This window comes from Callionymus lyra, chromosome 14, assembly GCF_982586985.1.
Source record: "Callionymus lyra chromosome 14, fCalLyr1.hap1.1, whole genome shotgun sequence".
Classification (NCBI taxonomy): Eukaryota; Metazoa; Chordata; class Actinopteri; order Syngnathiformes; family Callionymidae; genus Callionymus; species Callionymus lyra.
In genome coordinates, this window is record NC_141831.1 from 4,579,718 (window position 1) to 4,606,898 (window position 27,181).

General features: G+C 39.0%; 2 protein-coding genes across 2 annotated transcripts in view; one reads left to right on the forward strand and one right to left on the reverse strand.

The window, feature by feature from the left end:
* The window catches only part of LOC148065753 (F-box only protein 40-like), a 27,124-nt gene extending 11,816 nt beyond the window's left edge, over window positions 1-15,308 (reverse strand). Inside the window, exons 1-9 of the mRNA XM_087808073.1 lie at window positions 15,245-15,308; window positions 14,959-15,176; window positions 14,575-14,868; window positions 12,997-13,020; window positions 12,680-12,702; window positions 11,798-12,347; window positions 8,095-8,570; window positions 7,064-7,243; window positions 5,925-6,166 (exon numbers count right to left, since the gene is read on the reverse strand). Of these exons, the coding sequence (XP_087664199.1) occupies window positions 5,925-6,166; window positions 7,064-7,243; window positions 8,095-8,570; window positions 11,798-12,347; window positions 12,680-12,682 (1,451 nt within the window). The 5' untranslated portion in view covers window positions 12,683-12,702; window positions 12,997-13,020; window positions 14,575-14,868; window positions 14,959-15,176; window positions 15,245-15,308. The remainder of the gene's footprint in view (window positions 1-5,924; window positions 6,167-7,063; window positions 7,244-8,094; window positions 8,571-11,797; window positions 12,348-12,679; window positions 12,703-12,996; window positions 13,021-14,574; window positions 14,869-14,958; window positions 15,177-15,244) is intronic.
* LOC148065754 (F-box only protein 40-like) overlaps window positions 15,300-27,181 on the forward strand; it is a 19,257-nt gene continuing 7,375 nt past the window's right edge. The window contains exons 1-6 of the mRNA XM_087807640.1: window positions 15,300-15,407; window positions 17,497-17,519; window positions 18,074-18,877; window positions 18,917-19,216; window positions 24,246-24,532; window positions 24,596-24,727. Coding sequence (XP_087663766.1) covers window positions 17,517-17,519; window positions 18,074-18,877; window positions 18,917-19,216; window positions 24,246-24,532; window positions 24,596-24,727 — 1,526 coding nt within the window. The 5' untranslated portion in view covers window positions 15,300-15,407; window positions 17,497-17,516. The remainder of the gene's footprint in view (window positions 15,408-17,496; window positions 17,520-18,073; window positions 18,878-18,916; window positions 19,217-24,245; window positions 24,533-24,595; window positions 24,728-27,181) is intronic.

The following is a 27,181-nucleotide window of genomic DNA, read 5'->3' on the forward strand; positions in this document are numbered from 1 at the left end:
GCGAAGTCTCTGCGGTGGAAAGTGTGTGTGTACCTGCAGTGTGTAGCGAAGTCTCTGCGGTGGAAAGTGTGTGTGTGTGTGTGTACCTGCAGTGTGTAGCGAAGTCTCTGCGGTGGAAAGTGTGTGTGTGTGTACCTGCAGTGTGTAGCGAAGTCTCTGCGGTGGAAAGTGTGTGTGTGTGTGTGTGTACCTGCAGTGTGTAGCGAAGTCTCTGCGGTGGAAAGTGTGTGTGTGTGTGTGTGTACCTGCAGTGTGTAGCGAAGTCTCTGCGGTGGAAAGTGTGTGTGTGTGTGTGTGTACCTGCAGTGTGTAGCGAAGTCTCTGCGGTGGAAAGTGTGTGTGTGTGTGTGTACCTGCAGTGTGTAGCGAAGTCTCTGCGGTGGAAAGTGTGTGTGTGTGTGTGTGTACCTGCAGTGTGTAGCGAAGTCTCTGCGGTGGAAAGTGTGTGTGTGTGTGTGTGTACCTGCAGTGTGTAGCGAAGTCTCTGCGGTGGAAAGTGTGTGTGTGTGTGTGTGTACCTGCAGTGTGTAGCGAAGTCTCTGCGGTGGAAAGTGTGTGTGTGTGTGTGTGTACCTGCAGTGTGTAGCGAAGTCTCTGCGGTGGAAAGTGTGTGTGTGTGTGTACCTGCAGTGTGTAGCGAAGTCTCTGCGGTGGAAAGTGTGTGTGTGTGTGTGTGTGTGTGTGTACCTGCAGTGTGTAGCGAAGTCTCTGCGGTGGAAAGTGTGTGTGTGTGTGTGTGTACCTGCAGTGTGTAGCGAAGTCTCTGCGGTGGAAAGTGTGTGTGTGTGTGTGTGTGTGTGTGTGTGTGTGTGTACCTGCAGTGTGTAGCGAAGTCTCTGCGGTGGAAAGTGTGTGTGTGTGTGTGTACCTGCAGTGTGTAGCGAAGTCTCTGCGGTGGAAAGTGTGTGTGTGTGTGTACCTGCAGTGTGTAGCGAAGTCTCTGCGGTGGAAAGTGTGTGTGTGTGTGTACCTGCAGTGTGTAGCGACGTCTCTGCGGTGGAAAGTGTGTGTGTGTGTACCTGCAGTGTGTAGCGAAGTCTCTGCGGTGGAAAGTGTGTGTGTGTGTGTGTGTACCTGCAGTGTGTAGCGAAGTCTCTGCGGTGGAAAGTGTGTGTGTGTGTGTACCTGCAGTGTGTAGCGAAGTCTCTGCGGTGGAAAGTGTGTGTGTGTGTGTGTGTGTGTGTGTACCTGCAGTGTGTAGCGAAGTCTCTGCGGTGGAAAGTGTGTGTGTGTGTGTGTGTACCTGCAGTGTGTAGCGAAGTCTCTGCGGTGGAAAGTGTGTGTGTGTGTGTGTGTGTGTGTGTGTGTGTGTGTGTGTGTGTGTGTGTGTGTACCTGCAGTGTGTAGCGAAGTCTCTGCGGTGGAAAGTGTGTGTGTGTGTGTGTACCTGCAGTGTGTAGCGAAGTCTCTGCGGTGGAAAGTGTGTGTGTGTGTGTACCTGCAGTGTGTAGCGAAGTCTCTGCGGTGGAAAGTGTGTGTGTGTGTGTGTACCTGCAGTGTGTAGCGAAGTCTCTGCGGTGGAAAGTGTGTGTGTGTGTACCTGCAGTGTGTAGCGAAGTCTCTGCGGTGGAAAGTGTGTGTGTGTGTGTGTGTACCTGCAGTGTGTAGCGAAGTCTCTGCGGTGGAAAGTGTGTGTGTGTGTGTGTGTACCTGCAGTGTGTAGCGAAGTCTCTGCGGTGGAAAGTGTGTGTGTGTGTGTGTGTACCTGCAGTGTGTAGCGAAGTCTCTGCGGTGGAAAGTGTGTGTGTGTGTGTGTGTACCTGCAGTGTGTAGCGAAGTCTCTGCGGTGGAAAGTGTGTGTGTGTGTGTGTGTACCTGCAGTGTGTAGCGAAGTCTCTGCGGTGGAAAGTGTGTGTGTGTGTGTGTACCTGCAGTGTGTAGCGAAGTCTCTGCGGTGGAAAGTGTGTGTGTGTGTGTACCTGCAGTGTGTAGCGAAGTCTCTGCGGTGGAAAGTGTGTGTGTGTGTGTGTGTGTGTACCTGTAGTGTGTAGCGAAGTCTCTGCGGTGGAAAGTGTGTGTGTGTGTGTACCTGCAGTGTGTAGCGAAGTCTCTGCGGTGGAAAGTGTGTGTGTGTGTGTACCTGCAGTGTGTAGCGAAGTCTCTGCGGTGGAAAGTGTGTGTGTGTGTGTGTGTGTGTACCTGCAGTGTGTAGCGAAGTCTCTGCGGTGGAAAGTGTGTGTGTGTGTGTGTGTACCTGCAGTGTGTAGCGAAGTCTCTGCGGTGGAAAGTGTGTGTGTGTGTGTGTGTGTGTACCTGCAGTGTGTAGCGAAGTCTCTGCGGTGGAAAGTGTGTGTGTGTGTGTGTGTACCTGCAGTGTGTAGCGAAGTCTCTGCGGTGGAAAGTGTGTGTGTGTGTGTGTGTGTGTGTGTGTACCTGCAGTGTGTAGCGAAGTCTCTGCGGTGGAAAGTGTGTGTGTGTGTGTGTGTACCTGCAGTGTGTAGCGAAGTCTCTGCGGTGGAAAGTGTGTGTGTGTGTGTGTGTGTGTACCTGCAGTGTGTAGCGAAGTCTCTGCGGTGGAAAGTGTGTGTGTGTGTGTGTGTACCTGCAGTGTGTAGCGAAGTCTCTGCGGTGGAAAGTGTGTGTGTGTGTGTGTGTGTACCTGCAGTGTGTAGCGAAGTCTCTGCGGTGGGAAGTGTGTGTGTGTGTGTGTGTACCTGCAGTGTGTAGCGAAGTCTCTGCGGTGGAAAGTGTGTGTGTGTGTGTGTGTACCTGCAGTGTGTAGCGAAGTCTCTGCGGTGGAAAGTGTGTGTGTGTGTGTGTACCTGCAGTGTGTAGCGAAGTCTCTGCGGTGGAAAGTGTGTGTGTGTGTACCTGCAGTGTGTAGCGAAGTCTCTGCGGTGGAAAATGTGTGTGTGTGTGTGTGTACCTGCAGTGTGTAGCGAAGTCTCTGCGGTGGAAAGTGTGTGTGTGTGTGTGTGTGTGTACCTGCAGTGTGTAGCGAAGTCTCTGCGGTGGAAAGTGTGTGTGTGTGTGTGTGTACCTGCAGTGTGTAGCGAAGTCTCTGCGGTGGAAAGTGTGTGTGTGTGTGTGTGTGTGTGTGTGTGTGTACCTGCAGTGTGTAGCGAAGTCTCTGCGGTGGAAAGTGTGTGTGTGTGTGTGTACCTGCAGTGTGTAGCGAAGTCTCTGCGGTGGAAAGTGTGTGTGTGTGTGTACCTGCAGTGTGTAGCGAAGTCTCTGCGGTGGAAAGTGTGTGTGTGTGTACCTGCAGTGTGTAGCGAAGTCTCTGCGGTGGAAAGTGTGTGTGTGTGTACCTGCAGTGTGTAGCGAAGTCTCTGCGGTGGAAAGTGTGTGTGTGTGTGTGTGTACCTGCAGTGTGTAGCGAAGTCTCTGCGGTGGAAAGTGTGTGTGTGTGTGTGTGTACCTGCAGTGTGTAGCGAAGTCTCTGCGGTGGAAAGTGTGTGTGTGTGTGTGTGTACCTGCAGTGTGTAGCGAAGTCTCTGCGGTGGAAAGTGTGTGTGTGTGTGTGTGTACCTGCAGTGTGTAGCGAAGTCTCTGCGGTGGAAAGTGTGTGTGTGTGTGTGTGTACCTGCAGTGTGTAGCGAAGTCTCTGCGGTGGAAAGTGTGTGTGTGTGTGTGTGTACCTGCAGTGTGTAGCGAAGTCTCTGCGGTGGAAAGTGTGTGTGTGTGTGTGTGTACCTGCAGTGTGTAGCGAAGTCTCTGCGGTGGAAAGTGTGTGTGTGTGTGTGTGTGTACCTGCAGTGTGTAGCGAAGTCTCTGCGGTGGAAAGTGTGTGTGTGTGTGTACCTGCAGTGTGTAGCGAAGTCTCTGCGGTGGAAAGTGTGTGTGTGTGTGTGTGTGTGTGTGTACCTGCAGTGTGTAGCGAAGTCTCTGCGGTGGAAAGTGTGTGTGTGTGTGTGTGTACCTGCAGTGTGTAGCGAAGTCTCTGCGGTGGAAAGTGTGTGTGTGTGTGTGTGTGTGTGTGTGTGTGTGTGTGTGTGTGTGTGTGTACCTGCAGTGTGTAGCGAAGTCTCTGCGGTGGAAAGTGTGTGTGTGTGTGTGTACCTGCAGTGTGTAGCGAAGTCTCTGCGGTGGAAAGTGTGTGTGTGTGTGTACCTGCAGTGTGTAGCGAAGTCTCTGCGGTGGAAAGTGTGTGTGTGTGTGTACCTGCAGTGTGTAGCGAAGTCTCTGCGGTGGAAAGTGTGTGTGTGTGTACCTGCAGTGTGTAGCGAAGTCTCTGCGGTGGAAAGTGTGTGTGTGTGTGTGTGTACCTGCAGTGTGTAGCGAAGTCTCTGCGGTGGAAAGTGTGTGTGTACCTGCAGTGTGTAGCGAAGTCTCTGCGGTGGAAAGTGTGTGTGTGTGTGTGTGTGTGTGTGTACCTGCAGTGTGTAGCGAAGTCTCTGCGGTGGAAAGTGTGTGTGTGTGTGTGTGTACCTGCAGTGTGTAGCGAAGTCTCTGCGGTGGAAAGTGTGTGTGTGTGTGTGTGTGTGTGTGTGTGTGTGTGTGTGTGTGTACCTGCAGTGTGTAGCGAAGTCTCTGCGGTGGAAAGTGTGTGTGTGTGTGTGTACCTGCAGTGTGTAGCGAAGTCTCTGCGGTGGAAAGTGTGTGTGTGTGTGTACCTGCAGTGTGTAGCGAAGTCTCTGCGGTGGAAAGTGTGTGTGTGTGTGTGTACCTGCAGTGTGTAGCGAAGTCTCTGCGGTGGAAAGTGTGTGTGTGTGTACCTGCAGTGTGTAGCGAAGTCTCTGCGGTGGAAAGTGTGTGTGTGTGTGTGTGTACCTGCAGTGTGTAGCGAAGTCTCTGCGGTGGAAAGTGTGTGTGTGTGTGTGTGTACCTGCAGTGTGTAGCGAAGTCTCTGCGGTGGAAAGTGTGTGTGTGTGTGTGTGTACCTGCAGTGTGTAGCGAAGTCTCTGCGGTGGAAAGTGTGTGTGTGTGTGTGTGTACCTGCAGTGTGTAGCGAAGTCTCTGCGGTGGAAAGTGTGTGTGTGTGTGTGTGTGTACCTGCAGTGTGTAGCGAAGTCTCTGCGGTGGAAAGTGTGTGTGTGTGTGTGTGTACCTGCAGTGTGTAGCGAAGTCTCTGCGGTGGAAAGTGTGTGTGTGTGTGTGTGTACCTGCAGTGTGTAGCGAAGTCTCTGCGGTGGAAAGTGTGTGTGTGTGTGTGTACCTGCAGTGTGTAGCGAAGTCTCTGCGGTGGAAAGTGTGTGTGTGTGTGTGTACCTGCAGTGTGTAGCGAAGTCTCTGCGGTGGAAAGTGTGTGTGTGTGTGTGTACCTGCAGTGTGTAGCGAAGTCTCTGCGGTGGAAAGTGTGTGTGTGTGTGTGTGTACCTGCAGTGTGTAGCGAAGTCTCTGCGGTGGAAAGTGTGTGTGTGTGTGTGTACCTGCAGTGTGTAGCGAAGTCTCTGCGGTGGAAAGTGTGTGTGTGTGTGTGTACCTGCAGTGTGTAGCGAAGTCTCTGCGGTGGAAAGTGTGTGTGTGTGTGTGTACCTGCAGTGTGTAGCGAAGTCTCTGCGGTGGAAAGTGTGTGTGTGTGTGTGTGTACCTGCAGTGTGTAGCGAAGTCTCTGCGGTGGAAAGTGTGTGTGTGTGTGTGTACCTGCAGTGTGTAGCGAAGTCTCTGCGGTGGAAAGTGTGTGTGTGTGTGTGTGTGTACCTGCAGTGTGTAGCGAAGTCTCTACGGTGGAAAGTGTGTGTGTGTACCTGCAGTGTGTAGCGAAGTCTCTGCGGTGGAAAGTGTGTGTGTGTGTACCTGCAGTGTGTAGCGAAGTCTCTGCGGTGGAAAGTGTGTGTGTGTGTACCTGCAGTGTGTAGCGAAGTCTCTGCGGTGGAAAGTGTGTGTGTGTGTACCTGCAGTGTGTAGCGAAGTCTCTGCGGTGGAAAGTGTGTGTGTGTGTACCTGCAGTGTGTAGCGAAGTCTCTGCGGTGGAAAGTGTGTGTGTGTGTACCTGCAGTGTGTAGCGAAGTCTCTGCGGTGGAAAGTGTGTGTGTGTGTACCTGCAGTGTGTAGCGAAGTCTCTGCGGTGGAAAGTGTGTCCGCAGCTGAAGCCGAACACACTGTTTGCTCGGTGGTTCCGGCTGCTGACGCTCTGGGTCTGGAGCTGCAGGTTCAGCTTCAGCGCTCGACCCGTCATGGTTTCCTCCAGAGTCGTCCTGTCGCTGAACGGAGCCGAACGGAACCGGTGAGTCTGGGTCCCCTGGTCCACGTACAGGCCGTCGGACCCTCTGGACTCACTGATCTGAGATCAAATCATCTTAATTATCACGAACGACAGCAAACAAACAAAATAGAATTTAGAATGAAGGCAAAATAGATGAAACAACAAAGAATTCATATAATATATAATGAAAATAAATACATAAATATGAAAAGAAACGACCCATCATTAAAGTGCAACCTTTGTTTATTTGACACTATTTTTTTACTTTGTTTGAAATTATTCTTTCTTTCTTTTTTTACAGTTTGATGTTTTAACTCCAATCATTCCATTTTTTTAATCAAGTTCGATCCAGTAGCTCTGAGCTCTGTTGGTTCAGTCTGGGGACTCTATTATACCAGCATTTATATATTGTATTTAAAATACTTCAAATTAAAGAAATAGAGAATTTTGAAAATGTATTTTTGAATGATTGACATTCATGTTAAAAACTCCATGTTTAAAGTCTAAAATCAAGGTAAATTAAAGTATCAATTAAATTAAATTAATGATTAAATAGAAACAAATAACAACCAAAACACAAATCATTTTTAGTGCAACTTTTGTAATTCTTTGCTTTTTTTATTTTTAAGTAATGATTTAATTTCTTGGCGTTAGATTTTTATTAATTGCAATAATTAAAACAATACATCTAATTAAATTAAATGAGTAAATCTAATTTCAAGTTCGATCAAGTAGTTCGGTGATCGTTTAGTACGGTCTGGAGGCGCATAATGAAAAATAATGAATTTATAAAAGCATTTTTTAACTATTGTAGTTAGAATGATAAACTCTATGTACACAATATATATATTTAGAATTTTCTTTTGTTATACAAATGATTGAATTTAAAAAGAAAACAAAAGTTAAACAATATTCTGATGCCGTGAAATCCTTCCATACATTTCAATACATCAGTCTCTGTTGTTCATCACTGACCTTGTGACCCTTGACCTCGACCTCGGCGCGAACCAGCAGCGCCGCGCTCGCCTCGTCACTGAACCAGTCGTCCTCGCTCCCCTGCAGGTCCGACGTGTCCACGCCGAGGGTCTCGCTCTTGGCTCGCGACGCCACGTCGTACAGGTGGACCCGGTGACGGTAGTGATAGCTGTCCGGCACCTGAAGAAGAGACAGGGTCACACCTGCGCCCTCTAGTGGCGCGCATTTGCTCTGCATGAGAAACATTTTCTTTGCTAAATAAATGGAAAAATAAATGAATAAACCAGTTAAATGAACTCTTTTTGTTTCATTAGAATTAGAAACGATCGAGCCATTGTAAATGAATAAGAATCTGGATATGACACTTTAATTCCTTTGTTTAATGGAGAATAAAATATATAATTAGGTTATTTAAAAAGCGTAATCTTTGTTTGTCTGTTTGGATTTTTTTTATTTTATAACTTTAATAATGATTTTTTTTTAAATATTGTTATTTTTCTAATTAAGAATATATGAAAATAATTCACCAAAAATGTCATAAGCACCGAATGCCAAAATATCATCATTTAATTGTATTTAATATTTATTTCCCCGGGTTTTATTGTTGTTTGTTATTTTATTCCTTATGATTATTGATGTAATTTCTCTCCATCATTGTTATTTACGATATCACTGATTATTCATGTCGTGTGAATCATATCTGTTGTTGTTTATTCATTTGTTTGTAAGAAAAACATACGGTTCAGTTGTTTAAAAGATTGTTTAATTATCCTCAATATATATATTTAAATAATGTTTATAAATGCATGAAAAATACTTTTGTGTTTGACTGTTTCAAGTTGTAAAATGTTACATGAATATTAAATAAATTAAAGCTATATTTTGAATGAGAAAATAATTGGTCTGTTGTTTTAATGTAAAATTGTGTTTTTTAAGGCTCATTTGTGGGTTTTTTTGTATCAATAAACCGTTTTTAAATCCAGGTCGTAGGTTCCGCAGATGTTCCGACACGACGTGTTCTAAAGAATGACCTTGAAAGACCTGAGCGTCTGGACCGGGATGGGCTCCAGACTCCCGTAGACGAAGTCCTTCTCCCGCGGCGTGCAGGCCTGGATCTGCCCGAAGGCGAGCAGCATCCTCCCATGATGCACCACGTACATGTTGAACTCCTGCGGGCTCAGCTCGTGGCCCAGACGGTCCAGGACCCCCTCGTGCCAGGGGGCCCGACCCGTCTCGTCGGAGTCCGAGGACACCGGAGGTTCGGCGGGTCCGCGGCTCTGGTTCTGTTCGACACGTTTCTCGGCGGCGACACCTCCGGGCCGGTCCTGGTTCTGGACCCGGTCCGGGTGAGCGGCGGCAGCGGCGGCACATCCTCCTCTCTCCATGCTGAACATCATGTCACACAGGCTGCGTTTGCTGGCGCTGGTGCCGGAGTTCTGCCCGATGTGGGTCAGAACCAGCTCTTCAGAGCGACCCGGAGACGTTTCTGCAGGGCTGGACGTGTGGACTTTGAAAATACCACGAAATAACTTTCATTTAGGTTTTTGAAACAACAAATGTAAACAATAATGACATGTATTTAAAAATATAAAGTGTGATGGAAATTTAATTTAAAATGTAAAATGATTTGTAGAATAAAAAAAAAGAATAAATATTCTGTACTTTCTGTATAAAAACTATGATGTCATATCAAAGTTTTAAAATGTAACAAATAATAAGAATATTTTAAAAGAGTATGAATAATCTCACGTTTGATTTTTTTCAGTAATAACATTAAAAAGAAATGGGAGAATGAAAAAGTATTTAAAAAAGATACAATACGTTAAAAAGAGTGAGTAGAATTTAAAAAAATTGAACAAAAAGTTTGTCATTAAAGTGTTTTAAACATGTTCAAAAATAGCAAATCAACTAAAAATAAGATGAACAAACTCTTAATTAACTATTTTAATAAGATAAATACAGTGGGGCAAAAAAGTATTGAGTCAGCCGCCGATTGTACAAGTTCTCCCACTTAAAATAATGACAGGTCTGTCATTTTCATCATAGGAAAAAATCCAGGAATTCAAATTGTAGGATTTTTAAAGAATTTATTTGTAAATTATGGTGGAAAATAAGTATTTGGTCAATAACAAAAATTCAACTCAATACTTATAATATAACCTTTGTTGGCAAGAACAGAGGTCAAACGATTACTAGAGGTCTTTACCAGGTTTGCACACACAGTAGCTGGTATTTTGGTCCATTCCTCCATGCAGATCTTCTCGAGAGCAGTGATGTTTTTCTATGGGGTTGAGGTCTGGAGACTGGCTAGGCCACTCCAGGACTTTCAAATGCTTCTTACGGAGCCACTCCTTCGTTGCCCGGGCGATGTGTTTGGGATCATTGTCATGCTGGAAGACCCAGCTTACGTTTCATCTTCAAAGCTCTCACTGATGGAAGGAGGTTTTGTCTCCAAATCTCACGATACATACATGACCCATTCATTCTTTCCTGAACACGGATCAGTCGTCTTGTCCCCTTAGCAGAAAAACACCCCCAAAGCATGATGTTTCCACCCCATGCTTCACAGTAGGTCTGGTGTTCTTGGGATGCAACTCAGTATTCTTCATCCTCCAAACACGACCAGTTGAGTTTATACCAAAAAGTTCTACTTTGGTTTCATCTGACCACATGACCTTCTCCCAATCCTCTGCTGTATCATCCATGTGGCCTCTGGCAGACTTCAGACCTGGACATGCACTGGCTTCAGCAGGGGGACACGTCTGCAGGATTTGATTCCCTGTCGTTGTAGTTACTGATGCTAACCTTCGTTACTTTGGTCCCAGCTCTCTGCAGGTCATTCACCAGGTGCCCCCGTGGGGTTCTGGGATTTTTGCTCACCGTTCTCACGATCATTTTGACCCCACGGGATGAGATCTTGCGTGGAGCCCCAGATCGAGGGAGATGATCAGTGGTCTTGTATGTCGTCCATTTTCTGATAATTGCTCCCACAGTTGATTTTTCCACACAGAGCTGCTTGCCTGTTGTAGACTCACTCTTCCCAGTCTGGTGCAGGTCTACACTTCTTTTCCTGTGCTGTGTCTCAAATCGCATACTAGCGTACTAAAAGTTAGTATTTTTAGTACGTTAGTGTGTCTCAATTCTTAGTATGCGAAATGTAGTTCTCCATGCACACTAAATTGTCACTAAAACCCACAAAACTAGCATGGTTCGATGGACACTAACCATACTAAACAGCCGCCATTTTAGTGACGTTTTAAACGGAAGTTACGTCATATATAAATGCATATATATGCATATACTTAAATGTGTATTTTCAGCAGCAGTAGGAGGATAAACACGTCTTCGCTGCTGATACCAGCTTAAATATCTCGCGATTATTTAGATTCTCATATTTTTTCTTTATTTCTTTTTCCAAAGTTGCAATACGTGCTGCCAGCAGGTGTCGCTAGTGTTCAAACAGCTGCTTGAAACATCGTTAAATAGAAGTAGAAGAAGAAGCTGTCATGTGATTTCCGGTTAGTGTGTAGCTTCAGGGTTTGATTTGAGACATACTATCTGCGGAATATTTGCGTACTAGTTAGTATGCATACTAAACTGATGCATACTAACTTCTAGCATACTAAGATTAGTATGCGATTTGAGACACAGCACTGGTGTCCTTCGACAGCTCTTTGGTCTTGGCCATAGTGGAGTTTGGAGTGTGACTGTTTGAGGCTGTGGACAGGTGTCTTTGATACAGATAACCACTTCAAACAGGTGTTATTAATACAGGTAAGGAGTGGAGGACAGAAGAGCTTCTTAAAGAAGAAGTGACAGGTCTGTGAGAGCCAGAGATCTTCCTTGTTTGAAGCGACCAAATACTTATTTTCCACCATAATTTACAAATAAATTCTTTAAAAATCCTACAATGTGGATTCCTGGATTTTTTAAGTGGGAAAACTTGTACAATCGGTGGCTGACTAAATACTTTTTTGCCTCACTGTATATAGTCAGTATAATTAAAAAAAAGGATGAATAATCAGTCATTCGAGTATTTAAACAACAAGAAAAATAATAAGTAGAATTAAATCTACAAGAAAACATAGTAGAATTAAAAAAAATGGATGAAGAATATTTCATTAGTTTATTAAACAGATAAAAAGTAGCAGAATTTAATTTAATTTAAATTAAAAAAAAACTGTTAGTAAAATAAAAAAAGAAGATAAATAATCTTTGATTTATGTATTTCAAACAGATACAATACGTTAAAAAGAGTAAGTAGAATTAAAAAAAATGATTCATTAAAGTATTTTAAACATATACAAAAATAAGAATAAAATAAAAATAGGATGAACAGATTCTTAATTGGTCTTGAAAAGCGCTTTAAAAAACATTTACTTACTTATTTAATGAAGTATTATTATATATATATATATATTATAAGTATAATTGAAAAATCTGGACAATCTTAAAGCTCAATGAAAACATAGTTCAGACAATAAAACAATTAAAACAATAGTCAATACAATTAAAAAATAGGATCAACAATCTGTCATTTAAGTATTTTAAACTGATGAAAAAACATAATAATAATAATAATAACACTATAATAAATGTAACTATTAAAACTTGTTCTCTTTCATTCATAACATTTTTGTCATAAATTAATCCAAACAAATCTGGAGCTAGAATAATATCTTTCTTGACCTCGTTACTGGTCAAGCTTTAATTAATATTTAAAAATATTCGTACCTTCTTGGACGGCGTCTTCATCTGTCGAGAAGCTGTTGACGACGACCTTGCTCTCCTGCTTCGTCTCCTCCTCGACCTCCTCCTGCTCCGTCAGCTCAGGGAACAGGGTCTTCATCTTCAGCCGGGCGAAGAGGTCCGACTGGTCCGCCAGAGCCAGGGCCAGATCCAGATCCTCCTTGGGTCCCTCGTTCAGGAGGTTCTCCCGAAGAGCCGTCTCGCCGTGAGGGTCCGTGTCGTCCGTCAACCAGCGCAGCCACTCCATGGAGCAGGAGACCACGCTGGCGGGGCAGTCCTGCAGGTGGGCCGCCCGGGAGGAGCGGGTCAGGTGGGCCGGGCAGCCGTACTGGACGTTCAAGCAGGGCACCCTGACGTCGGGGCAGAGCAGCAGGTGGTCCGGCTCTTTACACTGGTGGTACACGGCGCCGCAGAGCAGGCGACAAGACACCAGAGCACAACACACGTCCTCCTCCGCCGGAGCTCTGCAGCGCCGGCTGTAGCAGGAGTCACAGTGGGCGTGCTGGAGGCCCCTGGGGGCCCGAGAACGACGCCTCTGTTGGAAGAAAAGTAAAAAAAAATTCTCATAAAAATCAATTTTTTCACCTTAAACCAAAGAGCACATTTGAACAATTTTATACTAACAGATTTAGAACTATTATATACATAAATATAATATAAATAAACAAATATATATATATATAAATAATTTAAAGTAATAATGTAAAATGTCCAAAAGTGTAATCAAAAAAAAATCTTAATATCAATTTTACAGTATATACATTCATATAAATTGTAATATGTAGATATACATATGTAAATTAATGTAACTAAATCAGTAAAATACTATAAAATAATGATTATAAATGTGTCTGAAAATTAACTCACCATTGTTCAGATGTTTGTAAATCCTGCAACAACAAAAAGCACAACAGTAGAATCATTATGTTGCAACATTAATATACCTTCTTTTTTTTTAACTGGTTAAATAAACAAACATGTTAGCATTAGCTAACAATAGCGGTTAGCATTAGCCTCTATGTCAAACATTGGTTGTCTCATCTTTTTAAATCAGATAATCTTTATCTCAAGAAGAAAAAAGAACACAAAACACTTTATGGAGTTTAACTGAATTAACGACTCTGTCGGGACGACATTGAGTCAAAAGAACTGAAGTCAACAATACAAATGAAAGTCAAACTCACCATGTTGAAGAACGAGCTTCAATCCTGCAGAAGTTTTGGATCATAATGATTATAAAATAAGAAAAAATACACGTGTTTGCGCATTCAAAATTAAACTTTATTTAAACTAGTATCTGACAAACAGAGAAACTTAAGATTCAAGAGGGTTTTTAGATCATTATATTTCTTAAACTCATAGAAAACAAATGGCAATAAAACATTAGAATATTTTATATTTAACACTCAAAGACACAACATACTTCACAGGTATGGAGTATCTGTGCTGGACAAAGCTAATGCTAACCGCTAATAAACGCAATAGTAGTTCAAAGGTCATAAATACCATCATAGGTGTAGCTTTGGGTGTTTCTGGATTGAAAAATAAATCAATTCTAGTTCAAAAGTGCTTTAGTACTTTATATTTTGTCAAACATGAATGAAAAGTTTTTGAAATATGAGAGAAAACAATGTTTTGTGAAGCAGCTAATGCTAACTGCTAATGACTGCAGCACATGCTAGCAGCTAATGCTAACTAATGACTGCAGCACATGCTAGCAGCTAATGATGACTAATGATTGCAGCACATGCTAGCATCTAATACTAACTAATGACTGCAGCACATGCTAGCAGCTAATGCTAACTAATGACTGCAGCACATGCTAGCAACTAATGCTAACTAATGACTGCAGCACATGCTAGCAACTAATGCTAACCAATGACTAATGACTGCAGCACATGCTAGCAACTAATGCTAACCAATGACTAATGACTGCAGCACATGCTAGCAACTAATGCTAACTAATGACTGCAGCACATGCTAGCAACTAATGCTAACCAATGACTAATGACTGCAGCACATGCTAGCAACTAATGCTAACCAATGACTAATGACTGCAGCACATGCTAGCAACTAATGCTAACAAATGGCAAATGACTGCAGCACAAGCTAGCAGCTAATGCTAAGAGCTTTGCTTTTAGGCTGTTTTTTTTTTTTTTACCACCTTCCTCCCTAAAAAAACGACTTATATTAAATGATTCTGTTGTAGTATTAACAAAAATGTAAATAATGGTCAGTGACGTGTGTAATTTCTGGTAAAATAGTAAAAACATTTATAACTATTTACGGATTTATTGATCTTGAGATTCAATTGTTTATATCTCAAGGGCAACTTAACAAAACAGTCAAATAAATTGTGTTAAATTAAATTCATGTTTTATATATCAACTCATTCATGTAACTGACAAAAGTAAAACTTTGGAAAAAGAATATAGATGTCAAAGATGAGTAAAAAGCAGCTGCATTGAGAAAGTGGTATTTGCTACAAAGGTTAGATTTATATGTCACTGTTGAACTGTATTTTGATTTAATTATTATTATTATCATTTTTAATTCTCGTCCACTTCTTTTCTTGTCTCTTCTGTTTTTCCTCATTTTACTACAAACGCTAAAACCAAGATATGAATAAAAACATGTGAAAGAATCATCAAATTATCAGTGGAAAGGAGGAGGGAGTAGTGATAATTCAGTTTGTTTGTTATTTACTAATAATATATATATATTATTAATTGTTATTTGACTAAAAACACAGCGAGTCTTACCGGGTCTGCGTCGAGGCTCCTCAACGGTGTGTTTACTGCTTGAACTTTTAGGTTAAAATTAGACGTGAAGTGAAAACTCCTCCCTCAGGTTACACACACACACACACACACACACACACACACACACACACACACACACTTATGAAAACACACCAGATCTACGTTTATCGATCCAAGCTTCGATGATCCGTGTTCGTCTGCTTCCTGCTCCGGGGTCAGATTCTTCTGTCTGGACCCGACCCGACACGACCCTCATCCGTCAGGTGTCCGGGGGTCGATGCAGGACGACAGCAACTGTCGAGACGATAAATAATACAGATTAGCATGAAATACAAGAGATTATCTCGATGTACAGAGATGAAGAGAAACTCAAGCCTCGACCACCTGTGAAGCCCCGGTACGTCTATTTTTAACTCTGGCGGGTCAGTGAAGGAGGCGTGAGCTGATCCTGGACCACGTTTTTTTTTTACAAGTTTTCATGATCATTTTATTTCCTACGAACGAGTGGAACGAGGAGCGACAGTAGAAGAACGTCCCGAACGAGCACCGGCCCACGTGGAAGAGATGAAGCCCATTGATCCGGTCCATCAAAGGGACGACACCTGTGACATCATCATCAAAGGCCGAGTTGACGACACATTTATATAATGATAACGACGTCGACGCTCACAAGAGTCTTGAGGTCATGTTACGAATGCATGCGTCTCGTTTGACCTGCTGATGACCTTAGTTGACCTTTGTCGCCGGGTCGAGTCGTGGGGTTCAGCCTCGAAGGAACTTTGAGGGTGAAGAGTTGAAATTACTCTCCTGGACAGCAGGGGGAGCTTTGAGAGGTGAGACACAAACTAAATTATCTACCGTATTTTCCGGGCTATAAGTCATAGTTTTTTTCATAGTTTGTCCGGGGGGGGGGGCGACTTATGTGTGAAATTATTAACACATTATTAGCGGTATATCATTTCACATGTTATTCTCACACTAAACCACAAGAGGGCGCTCTAGGCCTGTGTTGATCATTTAGCGACTTATATATGTTTTTTCCTTCTTTATTATGCATTTTATGTCTGGAGCGACTTGTGCTCCGGAGACACTTATAGTCCGGAAAATACGGTAAATTATCCACCGAGAAGGAAAACGAGATGGTATTATTAACTATTGTCTATGGTTTTCCTGGTTCAATCCTTTTTATTATTATATTATTTTTTTTTATTGATTTTTACTGATGTGACAGTGTTTCCAAATGTCTCGTAGTAGTTAATAAATAACTGAATTTGTCAAACTCTTACTCTACTAGTTGGGTTTTCGGGGCGACAAAGGTTTACTTCATTATTATAGTGTTAATCTCATATGAACATTTAAATCAATTTTAATTCAATTTTATTAAAAATGATGACAGTCATCCTCTGAACACTGTCATCAGTGAGCAGAGAAGCAGATGCAGCACGAATGCTCCTCCCATGATGCAACACTAATAGACTCAGGGACTCATTCATTCCTCGTGTTATTAGTTTGTTTAATTCTGAGTTTGGGGGCAGGAGTGGAAAGATGATATTCTATGATAATCTTTGTATCTTTGTCTTTGTTATTTTTCTTTGATCTGTTCTTTATCTTTAGACTTAGATTGTTTTTATTGATTACATTAAATAATCTCACAACAAAATGGGTTCTTAAATCATAAAGGTTATAAACTTGAGGGTCATATACAGCTGAATTATAATATATAGAATTCAATTATTGTTTATATTTTCCAGTTCTTTTTACGACCCGACACGACCCTCCCTCAGAAGTCGAGGATCGTTGCAGGATTTGACGGCGACTGTTGTTGAAACAATACAGATTAGCATGAAATAAAAGAGATTATCTGGACCCTCGGTCGTCCAAAATGACTGGAAACTTTAAACTGGTGTCTCTGACCACCTGTGAAGCATGTTCAGTGCCCGGCTCTATTTATAACACACACTCACACACACACACACCCTCACACACACACACACACCCTCACACACGCAACACACTCACTGGGATCATAAGGCGGCGAGAAGACGTTTCTTTCCTGGTAAGTTTGAATTTCAACGAGTGTCGTTTTTATAAATAAAACATTTTGAAAAAGCTTTCAAAAGTGAAACTGTGACGTCACAGGTTTTGAGCTGGAAGATCTGTTAGAGCAAAAGAGCTCCAAGGTTGAAGTTGATGTGACATCGAGGTAAACTGTCCAACGTTACTGTAAAGTGTCAGAGATTAATAGTAATAATGACATCAATGAAGGTCAATAGAACGTCTGTTTTGCAGGTGATGTTGCTAACGTTCTGTTGCTGCAACAGTTTTAATACATTATCATGATCTTTCTAAATCAAACCCTGACATAATATTTCATTTTTAACTCTCAAAGTGAAATACTTAACAGATACCAATTATTATGGTGTTTTTCTGTTGTGTTTAAAAGATCTGTCGGCGAATGTTGGACGTAGCAGCTAATGCTAACTGATGTCGACAGCAGCACATGCTAGCGGCTAATGCTAATGTTTGTCTTTTCTTTTTAGTTATTTTCTAAAAACGGTGTCAAAAGCAGACATAAAACAACAAATTAAAGCCATTGTATGTTTACCAAAAAAATTAATTAAAACATTTTGTTACTGAACTCACGGAGTTAACAATTTTTTACTTATTTAAATCGTTTTACTTTATTGAGTTAAACTCCATAAAGTGTTTTGTTTAGTGTTCTTTTGTGTTCTTTAGATAACGATTATCTAAATGTTTTGCCATTTAAAAAGAAGAGTCAACCAATGTTTGACATAGAGGCTAATGCTAACCGCTATTGTTGGCTAATGCTAACATGTTTGTTTATTTAACCAGTTAAAAATAAAGAAGGTATATTAATGTTGCAACATAATGATTCTACTGTTGTGCTTTTTGTTGTTGCAGGATTTACAAACATCTGAACAATGGTGAGTTAATTCTCAGACACATTTATAATCATTATTTTATAGTATTTTAGGGATTTAGTTACATTAATTTACATACTTATATTTATATCTACACATTACAATTGTATGAATGTATATACTGTTAAATTGATATTAAGATATATTTTTTTATTAGACTTTTGGACATTTTACATTATTACTTTACATTATTTATAAACATATTTGTTTATTTATATTATATTGATTTATATCCTTCAAGAAACATCTTAAGACGTTTTTATTTGTTCAGGTTCATTTGTTGATTTTCTGGAACTCCTGCTGTGTTATCAGTTTTATCTTGATCTTTAAAGTATATACTTTATTGAATATTGTTTTGATTGTTTAAGCGCTTTGTGACCCTGGTCTGGAAAAGCTCTATATAAATAAAAATTACTTACTTACTTATGTCATTCTGATTCTGTTAGTATATCATTTTTGAAGCAGATACGAAACAGTTAAAGTCAAGTTAGCTCTTGTGTTTAAAAAGCTGAAAAATGGATTTTTATGAGCCTTTTTTAAAACTTTTCTTCCAACAGAACCGTCGTTCTCGGGCCCCCAGGGGCCTCCAGCACGCCCACTGTGACTCCTGCTACAGCCGGCGCTGCAGAGCTCCGGCGGAGGAGGACGTGTGTTGTGCTCTGGTGTCTTGTCGCCTGCTCTGCGGCGCCGTGTACCACCAGTGTAAAGAGCCGGACCACCTGCTGCTCTGCCCCGACGTCAGGGTGCCCTGCTTGAACGTCCAGTACGGCTGCCCGGCCCACCTGACCCGCTCCTCCCGGGCGGCCCACCTGCAGGACTGCCCCGCCAGCGTGGTCTCCTGCTCCATGGAGTGGAACCGCTGGCCCGTCAACGACGCCCACTCGTACCCCAACCCCGAACTCCACGACAACCTGCTGCGACACGGAGGCCGGGAGGAGGGCGGCGGCGGTCTGGACCTGGACATGGCCCTGAAGGACCAGGATCGACTCTTCCACTCGCTGAAGATGAAGACGTTGTTCCCGGAGCTGGTCCTGAGCGTGGGCGAGGAGGAGGAGGAGGAGGAGCGGCAGGAGCAGGAGGTTCAGAGGAGAGCCGCCATTCAGAAGGAGGAAGCGGCCAAGGCGGCCATCGAGCAAACCACGGGTCAGTGGGAGGCGTTCAGCATCTTCTCTGTGACCACCCCACAGGAGGAGGTGGAGGAGGAGGAGGAGGAGGAGTTGACTCAGGAGGAGAGGGAGTCGATCGCCAGAGGAGAAGGATTGAATCAGGAGGTCCTGGAGCAGTTTAATGCCTGGGAGCGCATGTTCAGTATGGAGAGGGGCGGCTGCAGGGAGGCCAAGGCTCAGGGGGGCGGAGCTAAAGCAACCACAGGTCAACCGCTGGGAGCGGTGATGGAGGAGGAAGTGGGCGGGGCCAGCTGCGGACAGGTGGGCGGGGCCAGCTGCCGACAGGTGGGCGGGGCCAGCTGCCGACAGGTGAACGGCGAGTGTTCGGCGGCGCCTCCGGAGATGAAGAGGTTTGAGTTCGGACACGTGGAGCCCATGAAGATCGTGGCCGTGAGGACCTTCCAGGTGCCGAGCAGCTTCTTGGCCAAACGGAATCGGATTCGCAACCCGGGTTTTTACAAGAGAGAGAGCAGAGCGGTGGACACCAGCGACCTGGAGGGGAACACGGACGTCCCTATCTGGGATGAAGTTCAGGTAAGAGGCTGGTTATTAATCAGTGTCGTCGGAATATTGAATCAAATGTATTTGTTTTTTATTAAGCATTGTTTTTTCTAGTTACAAGTATATGTGTAGTATTGTCCAGTACTTAACTCTGGTGTTGTGATATTGTAGTACAAGTATATATGTGTAGTGTTGTCCAGTACTTGACTCTGGTGTTGTGATAGTGTAGTAACAAGTATATATGTGTAGTGTTGTCCAGTACTTGACTCTGGTGTTGTGATAGTGTAGTTACAAGTATATATGTGTAGTATTGTCCAGTACTTGACTCTGGTGTTGTTATAGTGTAGTAACAAGTATATATGTGTAGTATTGTCCAGTACTTGACTCTGGTGTTGTGATAGTGTAGTAACAAGTATATATGTGTAGTATTGTCCAGTACTTGACTCTGGTGTTGTGATAGTGTAGTAACAAGTATATATGTGTAGTATTGTCCAGTACTTGACTCTGGTGTTGTGATAGTGTAGTAACAAGTATATATGTGTAGTATTGTCCAGTACTTGACTCTGGTGTTGTGATAGTGTAGTAACAAGTATATATGTGTAGTATTGTCCAGTACTTGACTCTGGTGTTGTGATAGTGTAGTAACAAGTATATATGTGTAGTATTGTCCAGTACTTGACTCTGGTGTTGTGATAGTGTAGTAACAAGTATACATGTGTAGTATTGTCCAGTACTTGACTCTGGTGTTGTTATAGTGTAGTTACAAGTATATATGTGTAGTATTGTCCAGTACTTGACTCTGGTGTTGTTATAGTGTAGTAACAAGTATATATGTGTAGTATTGTCCAGTACTTGACTCTGGTGTTGTGATAGTGTGGTAACAAGTATATATGTGTAGTATTGTCCAGTACTTGACTCTGGTGTTGTGATAGTGTAGTAACAAGTATATATGTGTAGTATTGTCCAGTACTTGACTCTGGTGTTGTTATAGTGTAGTAACAAGTATATATGTGTAGTATTGTCCAGTACTTGACTCTGGTGTTGTTATAGTGTAGTAACAAGTATATATGTGTAGTATTGTCCAGTACTTGACTCTGGTGTTGTGATAGTGTAGTAACAAGTATATATGTGTAGTATTGTCCAGTACTTGACTCTGGTGTTGTTATAGTGTAGTAACAAGTATATATGTGTAGTATTGTCCAGTACTTGACTCTGGTGTTGTTATAGTGTAGGAACAAGTATATATGTGTCGTATTGTCCAGTACTTGACTCTGGTGTTGTTATAGTGTAGTAACAAGTATATATGTGTAGTATTGTCCAGTACTTGACTCTGGTGTTGTTATAGTGTAGTAACAAGTATATATGTGTCGTATTGTCCAGTACTTGACTCTGGTGTTGTTATAGTGTAGTAACAAGTATATATGTGTAGTATTGTCCAGTACTTGACTCTGGTGTTGTTATAGTGTAGTAACAAGTATATATGTGTCGTATTGTCCAGTACTTGACTCTGGTGTTGTTATAGTGTAGTAACAAGAATATATGTGTAGTATTGTCCAGTACTTGACTCTGGTGTTGTGATAGTGTAGTAACAAGTATATATGTGTCGTATTGTCCAGTACTTGACTCTGGTGTTGTTATAGTGTAGTAACAAGTATATATGTGTCGTATTGTCCAGTACTTGACTCTGGTGTTGTTATAGTGTAGTAACAAGTATATATGTGTAGTATTGTCCAGTACTTGACTCTGGTGTTGTTATAGTGTAGTTACAAGTATATATGTGTAGTATTGTCCAGTACTTGACTCTGGTGTTGTGATAGTGTAGTAACAAGTATATATGTGTAGTATTGTCCAGTACTTGACTCTGGTGTTGTGATAGTGTGGTAACAAGTATACATGTGTAGTATTGTCCAGTACTTGACTCTGGTGTTGTTATAGTGTAGTTACAAGTATATATGTGTAGTATTTTCCAGTACTTGACTCTGGTGTTGTGATAGTGTAGTAACAAGTATATATGTGTAGTATTGTCCAGTACTTGACTCTGGTGTTGTGATAGTGTAGTAACAAGTATATATGTGTAGTATTGTCCAGTACTTGACTCTGGTGTTGTGATAGTGTAGTAACAAGTATATCTGTGTAGTATTGTCCAGTACTTGACTCTGGTGTTGTGATAGTGTAGTAACAAGTATATATGTGTAGTATTGTCCAGTACTTGACTCTGGTGTTGTGATAGTGTAGTAACAAGTATATATGTGTAGTATTGTCCAGTACTTGACTCTGGTGTTGTGATAGTGTAGTAACAAGTATACATGTGTAGTATTGTCCAGTACTTGACTCAGGTGTTGTGATAGTGTAGTAACAAGTATATATGTGTAGTATTGTCCAGTACTTGACTCTGCTGTTGTTATAGTGTAGTTACAAGTATATATGTGTAGTAGTGTCCAGTACTTGACTCTGGTGTTGTGATAGTGTAGTAACAAGTATATATGTGTAGTATTGTCCAGTACTTGACTCTGGTGTTGTGATAGTGTGGTAACAAGTATATATGTGTAGTATTGTCCAGTACTTGACTCTGGTGTTGGTATAGTGTAGTTACAAGTATATATGTGTAGTATTGTCCAGTACTTGACTCTGGTGTTGTGATAGTGTAGTAACAAGTATATATGTGTAGTATTGTCCAGTACTTGACTCTGGTGTTGTGATAGTGTAGTAACAAGTATATCTGTGTAGTATTGTCCAGTACTTGACTCTGGTGTTGTGATAGTGTAGTAACAAGTATATATGTGTAGTATTGTCCAGTACTTGACTCTGGTGTTGTGATAGTGTAGTAACAAGTATATATGTGTAGTATTGTCCAGTACTTGACTCTGGTGTTGTGATAGTGTAGTAACAAGTATACATGTGTAGTATTGTCCAGTACTTGACTCTGGTGTTGTGATAGTGTAGTAACAAGTATATATGTGTAGTATTGTCCAGTACTTGACTCTGGTGTTGTGATAGTGTAGTAACAAGTATATATGTGTAGTATTGTCCAGTACTTGACTCTGGTGTTGTGATAGTGTGGTAACAAGTATATATGTGTAGTATTGTCCAGTACTTGACTCTGGTGTTGGTATAGTGTAGTAACAAGTATATCTGTGTAGTATTGTCCAGTACTTGACTCTGGTGTTGTGATAGTGTAGTAACAAGTATATATGTGTAGTATTGTCCAGTACTTGACTCTGGTGTTGTGATAGTGTAGTAACAAGTATATATGTGTAGTATTGTCCAGTACTTGACTCTGGTGTTGTGATAGTGTAGTAACAAGTATACATGTGTAGTATTGTCCAGTACTTGACTCAGGTGTTGTGATAGTGTAGTAACAAGTATATATGTGTAGTATTGTCCAGTACTTGACTCTGGTGTTGTGATAGTGTAGTAACAAGTATATATGTGTAGTATTGTCCAGTACTTGACTCTGGTGTTGTGATAGTGTAGTAACAAGTATACATGTGTAGTATTGTCCAGTACTTGACTCAGGTGTTGTGATAGTGTAGTAACAAGTATATATGTGTAGTATTGTCCAGTACTTGACTCAGGTGTTGTGATAGTGTAGTAACAAGTATATATGTGTAGTATTGTCCAGTACTTGACTCAGGTGTTGTGATAGTGTAGTAACAAGTATATATGTGTAGTATTGTCCAGTACTTGACTCAGGTGTTGTGATAGTGTAGTAACAAGTATATATGTGTAGTACTGTAATTGAATTCAGCAATTTGTATATTGATAGTTTGAATTATGTTTTATATTTATTTTGATATAAAAATGAATGCAATTTTCGACACATATAGTTTGGTATTTTGATTCCAATAAATCAAAAATAAATGTTATAAATTCAATAAATTTTTTTATTAATGGACTTTTTAATTCAATTTAAAAATGTAGGTATAATAGTTCCATCTTACCAGACTAAACCAATCAATCACTGAGCCACTCGCTTGTCATGTGATCATCTGCGCGTCTCATGATTGGCTTGAAGATGGATCCAGTAGCTCTGTTGGTTTTGTCTGGTGACTCTATTGTACTAAAATTTATACATTGAATTTCAAGGGGCAAAAATTAAAATATATGTAAAACATTTTGTTTTAAAATAACTCTTAAAAAAAATGGGTCGGGAAATGTTCGATTTTTTTTATTTTATATTATCAAATAAAAACTTTTAATATATATAAATCATTGAATTTTACTATTAAATAAATGTAATATTATATTGATTTATATCCTTCAAGAAACATCTTAAGACGTTTCTATTTGTTCAGGCTTTTCCTTGATTTTCTGGAACTCCTGTTGTGTTATCAGTTTTATCTTGATCTTTAAAGTATATACTTTATTGAATATTGTTTTGATTGTTTAAGCGCTTTGTGACCCTGGTCTATTCAAAAAAAAAAAAAAATTTCAATAAAAATTACCTGCAGGATAACAATAACGTATTTTTTGTTTCTTTATTATTTAATCGGAAAAAAAAAGTTTCAATTAAAAAAAAAAAAGATAAGATATAACACAATATATAACAAAAAACGTTATGATTTTTATTAAAAGTTTGTATTTGTTTAAAACAAGTATTTTCTTTTTGTTTTATTTAAACAATTTCTTTGATTTTTTTTAAAATTGAAATAACGTGTTTTTTAACGAAATGTAAAACTTTTCAATATATAAATTATTGAATTTTACTATTAAAAAAATAAATAAATTTCAATAAAAATTACCTGCAGGATAACAATAACATACTTTTTGTTTTCTTTATTATTTAATCGGGAAAAAAAAGTTGAAATTAAAGTTGAAATTAAAAAAAGAAATAAGATATAACACAATATATAACAAAATAACATTATTATTTGTATTAAAAGTTTGTATTTGATTAAAACAAGTATTTTCTAAATGTAAAACTTTTCAAGTAAATGATTATTTTTTGTATCAAAGCAATTCTTATGAGTAAATCATTGAATAACAAAGAAACACAAATACCTTCGTAGTAAAGTCTTCACCTTCACGTCTTTAAAACGCGTTTTCATGGTTCGTCCTCCAGGCGTCGCTGCTGTGCTCGCTGGAGAAGGAGCAGCGAGGTCACCTGATCGCCGAGAGCGTCTGCACGGACGGTCTTCTGGAGGACGAGGGCACGCAGACCTACAACTTCAGGACCACCCCGTTCCGCAGAGACACGTCCCTGGCTCACCTGAGCTCCCAGAAGCCCCGGGAGCTGCACCTCCAGCTGCAGGTGGAGAGCGTGAGCAGCCGCCACAACAAGGCCAGCTCCGCCTTCACCTTCCTGTGCGGACAGACCTTCCAGCGACGAGAATACGCCGGACATTACAAGTGAGTCTGGGTTTTCGGGAACGTTTCCGATCCTTACGTTGTGCTCCCGACACTCTGACGCAGGAACGTCCACAGCGACATCCAGATGTGCATGAACGGCTGGTTCCAGCACAGGTGCCCCCTGGCGTACCTGGGCTGCACCTACAGTCAGAGGAGATTTCAACCGTCGACTCACGAAGCCAACGTCACCTACAAGTGAGAGGATTTACGAGCAAAACTTTATTTATAAACGTCAATAACATACTTAAGTACATCTGTGACGCAATATTATTGAATCATTCAATTGATTTAGTTTTTTAAGAATTTAATCATTTAATTTAATCATTTTTATATTAAATTATTATTTATTAAATTAATGAAATCAAACATTTTTAATTGAATTTTTTATGATTGAACGAAAATAAATGTGAAAATGTTCTTCAATTTTGGAGTTTGATATTCTCGTTCCAATGATTCAAAAATAAATGTTCTAAATTCAATATATTTTTGTATTCATAAGTATTCATAGTCTTTAAAATTCAATATATTTTTGTATTCATAGTCTTTAAAATTCAATATATTTTTGTATTCATAGTCTTTTAGATTAAGGTGAAATGTTTTTGCATTTTGAATTTTTTAATTCTTTATTTTCTAAATGAATACATTTTTTAAAAATAGTTCTAGTTCTATTAATTCAAAAATACATTTTCTAAATAAAATAATATTTTGTATTCATAGTCTTTAAAATTCAATATATTTTTGTATTCATAGTCTTTAAAATTCAATATATTTTTGTATTCATAGTATTTTAAATTCAATATATGTTTGTATTCATAGTCTTTAAAATTCAATATATGTTTGTATTCATAGACTTTTGAATTAAATTTAAATGTTTTTGAATCTTTATTTTTATTTACTAAATTAATTTCTTTTTAAATAGTCCTAGTTCTATTAATTCAAAAATACATTTTCTAAATTCAATCTATTTTTGTATTCATAGTATTTTAAATTCAATATATTTTTTTATTCATAGTCTTTAAAATTCAATATATTTTTGTATTCATAGTCTTTAAAATTCAATATATTTTTTGTATTCATAGTCGTTAAAATTCAATATATTTTTGTATTCATAGTATTTTAAATTCAATATATTTTTTGTATTCATAGTCTTTAAAATTCAATATATTTTGTATTCATAGTATTTTGAATTCAATATATTTTTGTATTCATAGTCTTTAAAATTCAATATATTTTTATTCATAGTCTTTAAAATTCAATATATTTTTGTATTCATAGTCTTTTGAATTCAATATATTTTTGTATTCATAGTATTTTAAATTCAATATATTTTTGTATTCATAGTCTTTTAAATTCAATATATTTTTGTATTCATAGTCTTTTGAATTCAATATATTTTTGTATTCATAGTATTTTAAATTCAATATATTTTTGTATTCATAGTCTTTAAAATTCAATATATTTTTGTATTCATAGTATTTTAAATTCAATATATTTTTGTATTCATAGTCTTTAAAATTCAATATATTTTTGTATTCATAGTCTTTAAAATTCAATATATTTTTGTATTCATAGTCTTTAAATTCAATATATTTTTGTATTCATAGTATTTTAAATTCAACATATTTTTGTATTCATAGTCTTTAAAATTCAATATATTTTTGTATTCATAGTCTTTAAAATTCAATATATTTTTGTATTCATAGTCTTTAAAATACAATATATTTTTGTATTCATAGTATTTTAAATTCAATATATTTTTGTATTCATAGTCTTTTGAATTCAATATATTTTTGTATTCATAGTCTTTAAAATTCAATATATATTCATAGTCTTTAAAATTCAATATATTTTTGTATTCATAGTATTTTAAATTCAATATATTTTTGTATTCATAGTCTTTTGAATTCAATATATTTTTGTATTCATAGTCTTTAAAATTCAATATATTTTTGTATTCATAGTCTTTTGAATTCAATATATTTTTGTATTCATAGTCTTTAAAATTCAATATATTTTTGTATTCATAGTCTTTAAAATTCAATATATTTTTGTATTCATAGTATTTTAAATTCAATATATTTTTGTATTCATAGTCTTTTGAATTCAATATATTTTTGTATTCATAGTCTTTAAAATTCAATATATATTCATAGTCTTTAAAATTCAATATATTTTTGTATTCATAGTCTTTTAAATTCAATATATTTTGTATTCATAGTCTTTAAAATTCAATATATTTTTGTATTCATAGTCTTTTGAATTCAATATATTTTTGTATTCATAGTCTTTAAAATTCAATATATTTTTGTATTCATAGTCTTTAAAATTCAATATATTTTTGTATTCATAGTATTTTGAATTCAATATATTTTTGTATTCATAGTCTTTTAAATTCAATATATTTTTGTATTCATAGTCTTTAAAATTCAATATATTTTTGTATTCATAGTCTTTAAAATTCAATATATTTTTGTATTCATAGTATTTTAAATTCAATATATTTTTGTATTCATAGTCTTTAAAATTCAATATATTTTTGTATTCATAGTATTTTGAATTCAATATATTTTTGTATTCATAGTCTTTTAAATTCAATATATTTTTGTATTCATAGTCTTTAAAATTCAATATATTTTTGTATTCATAGTC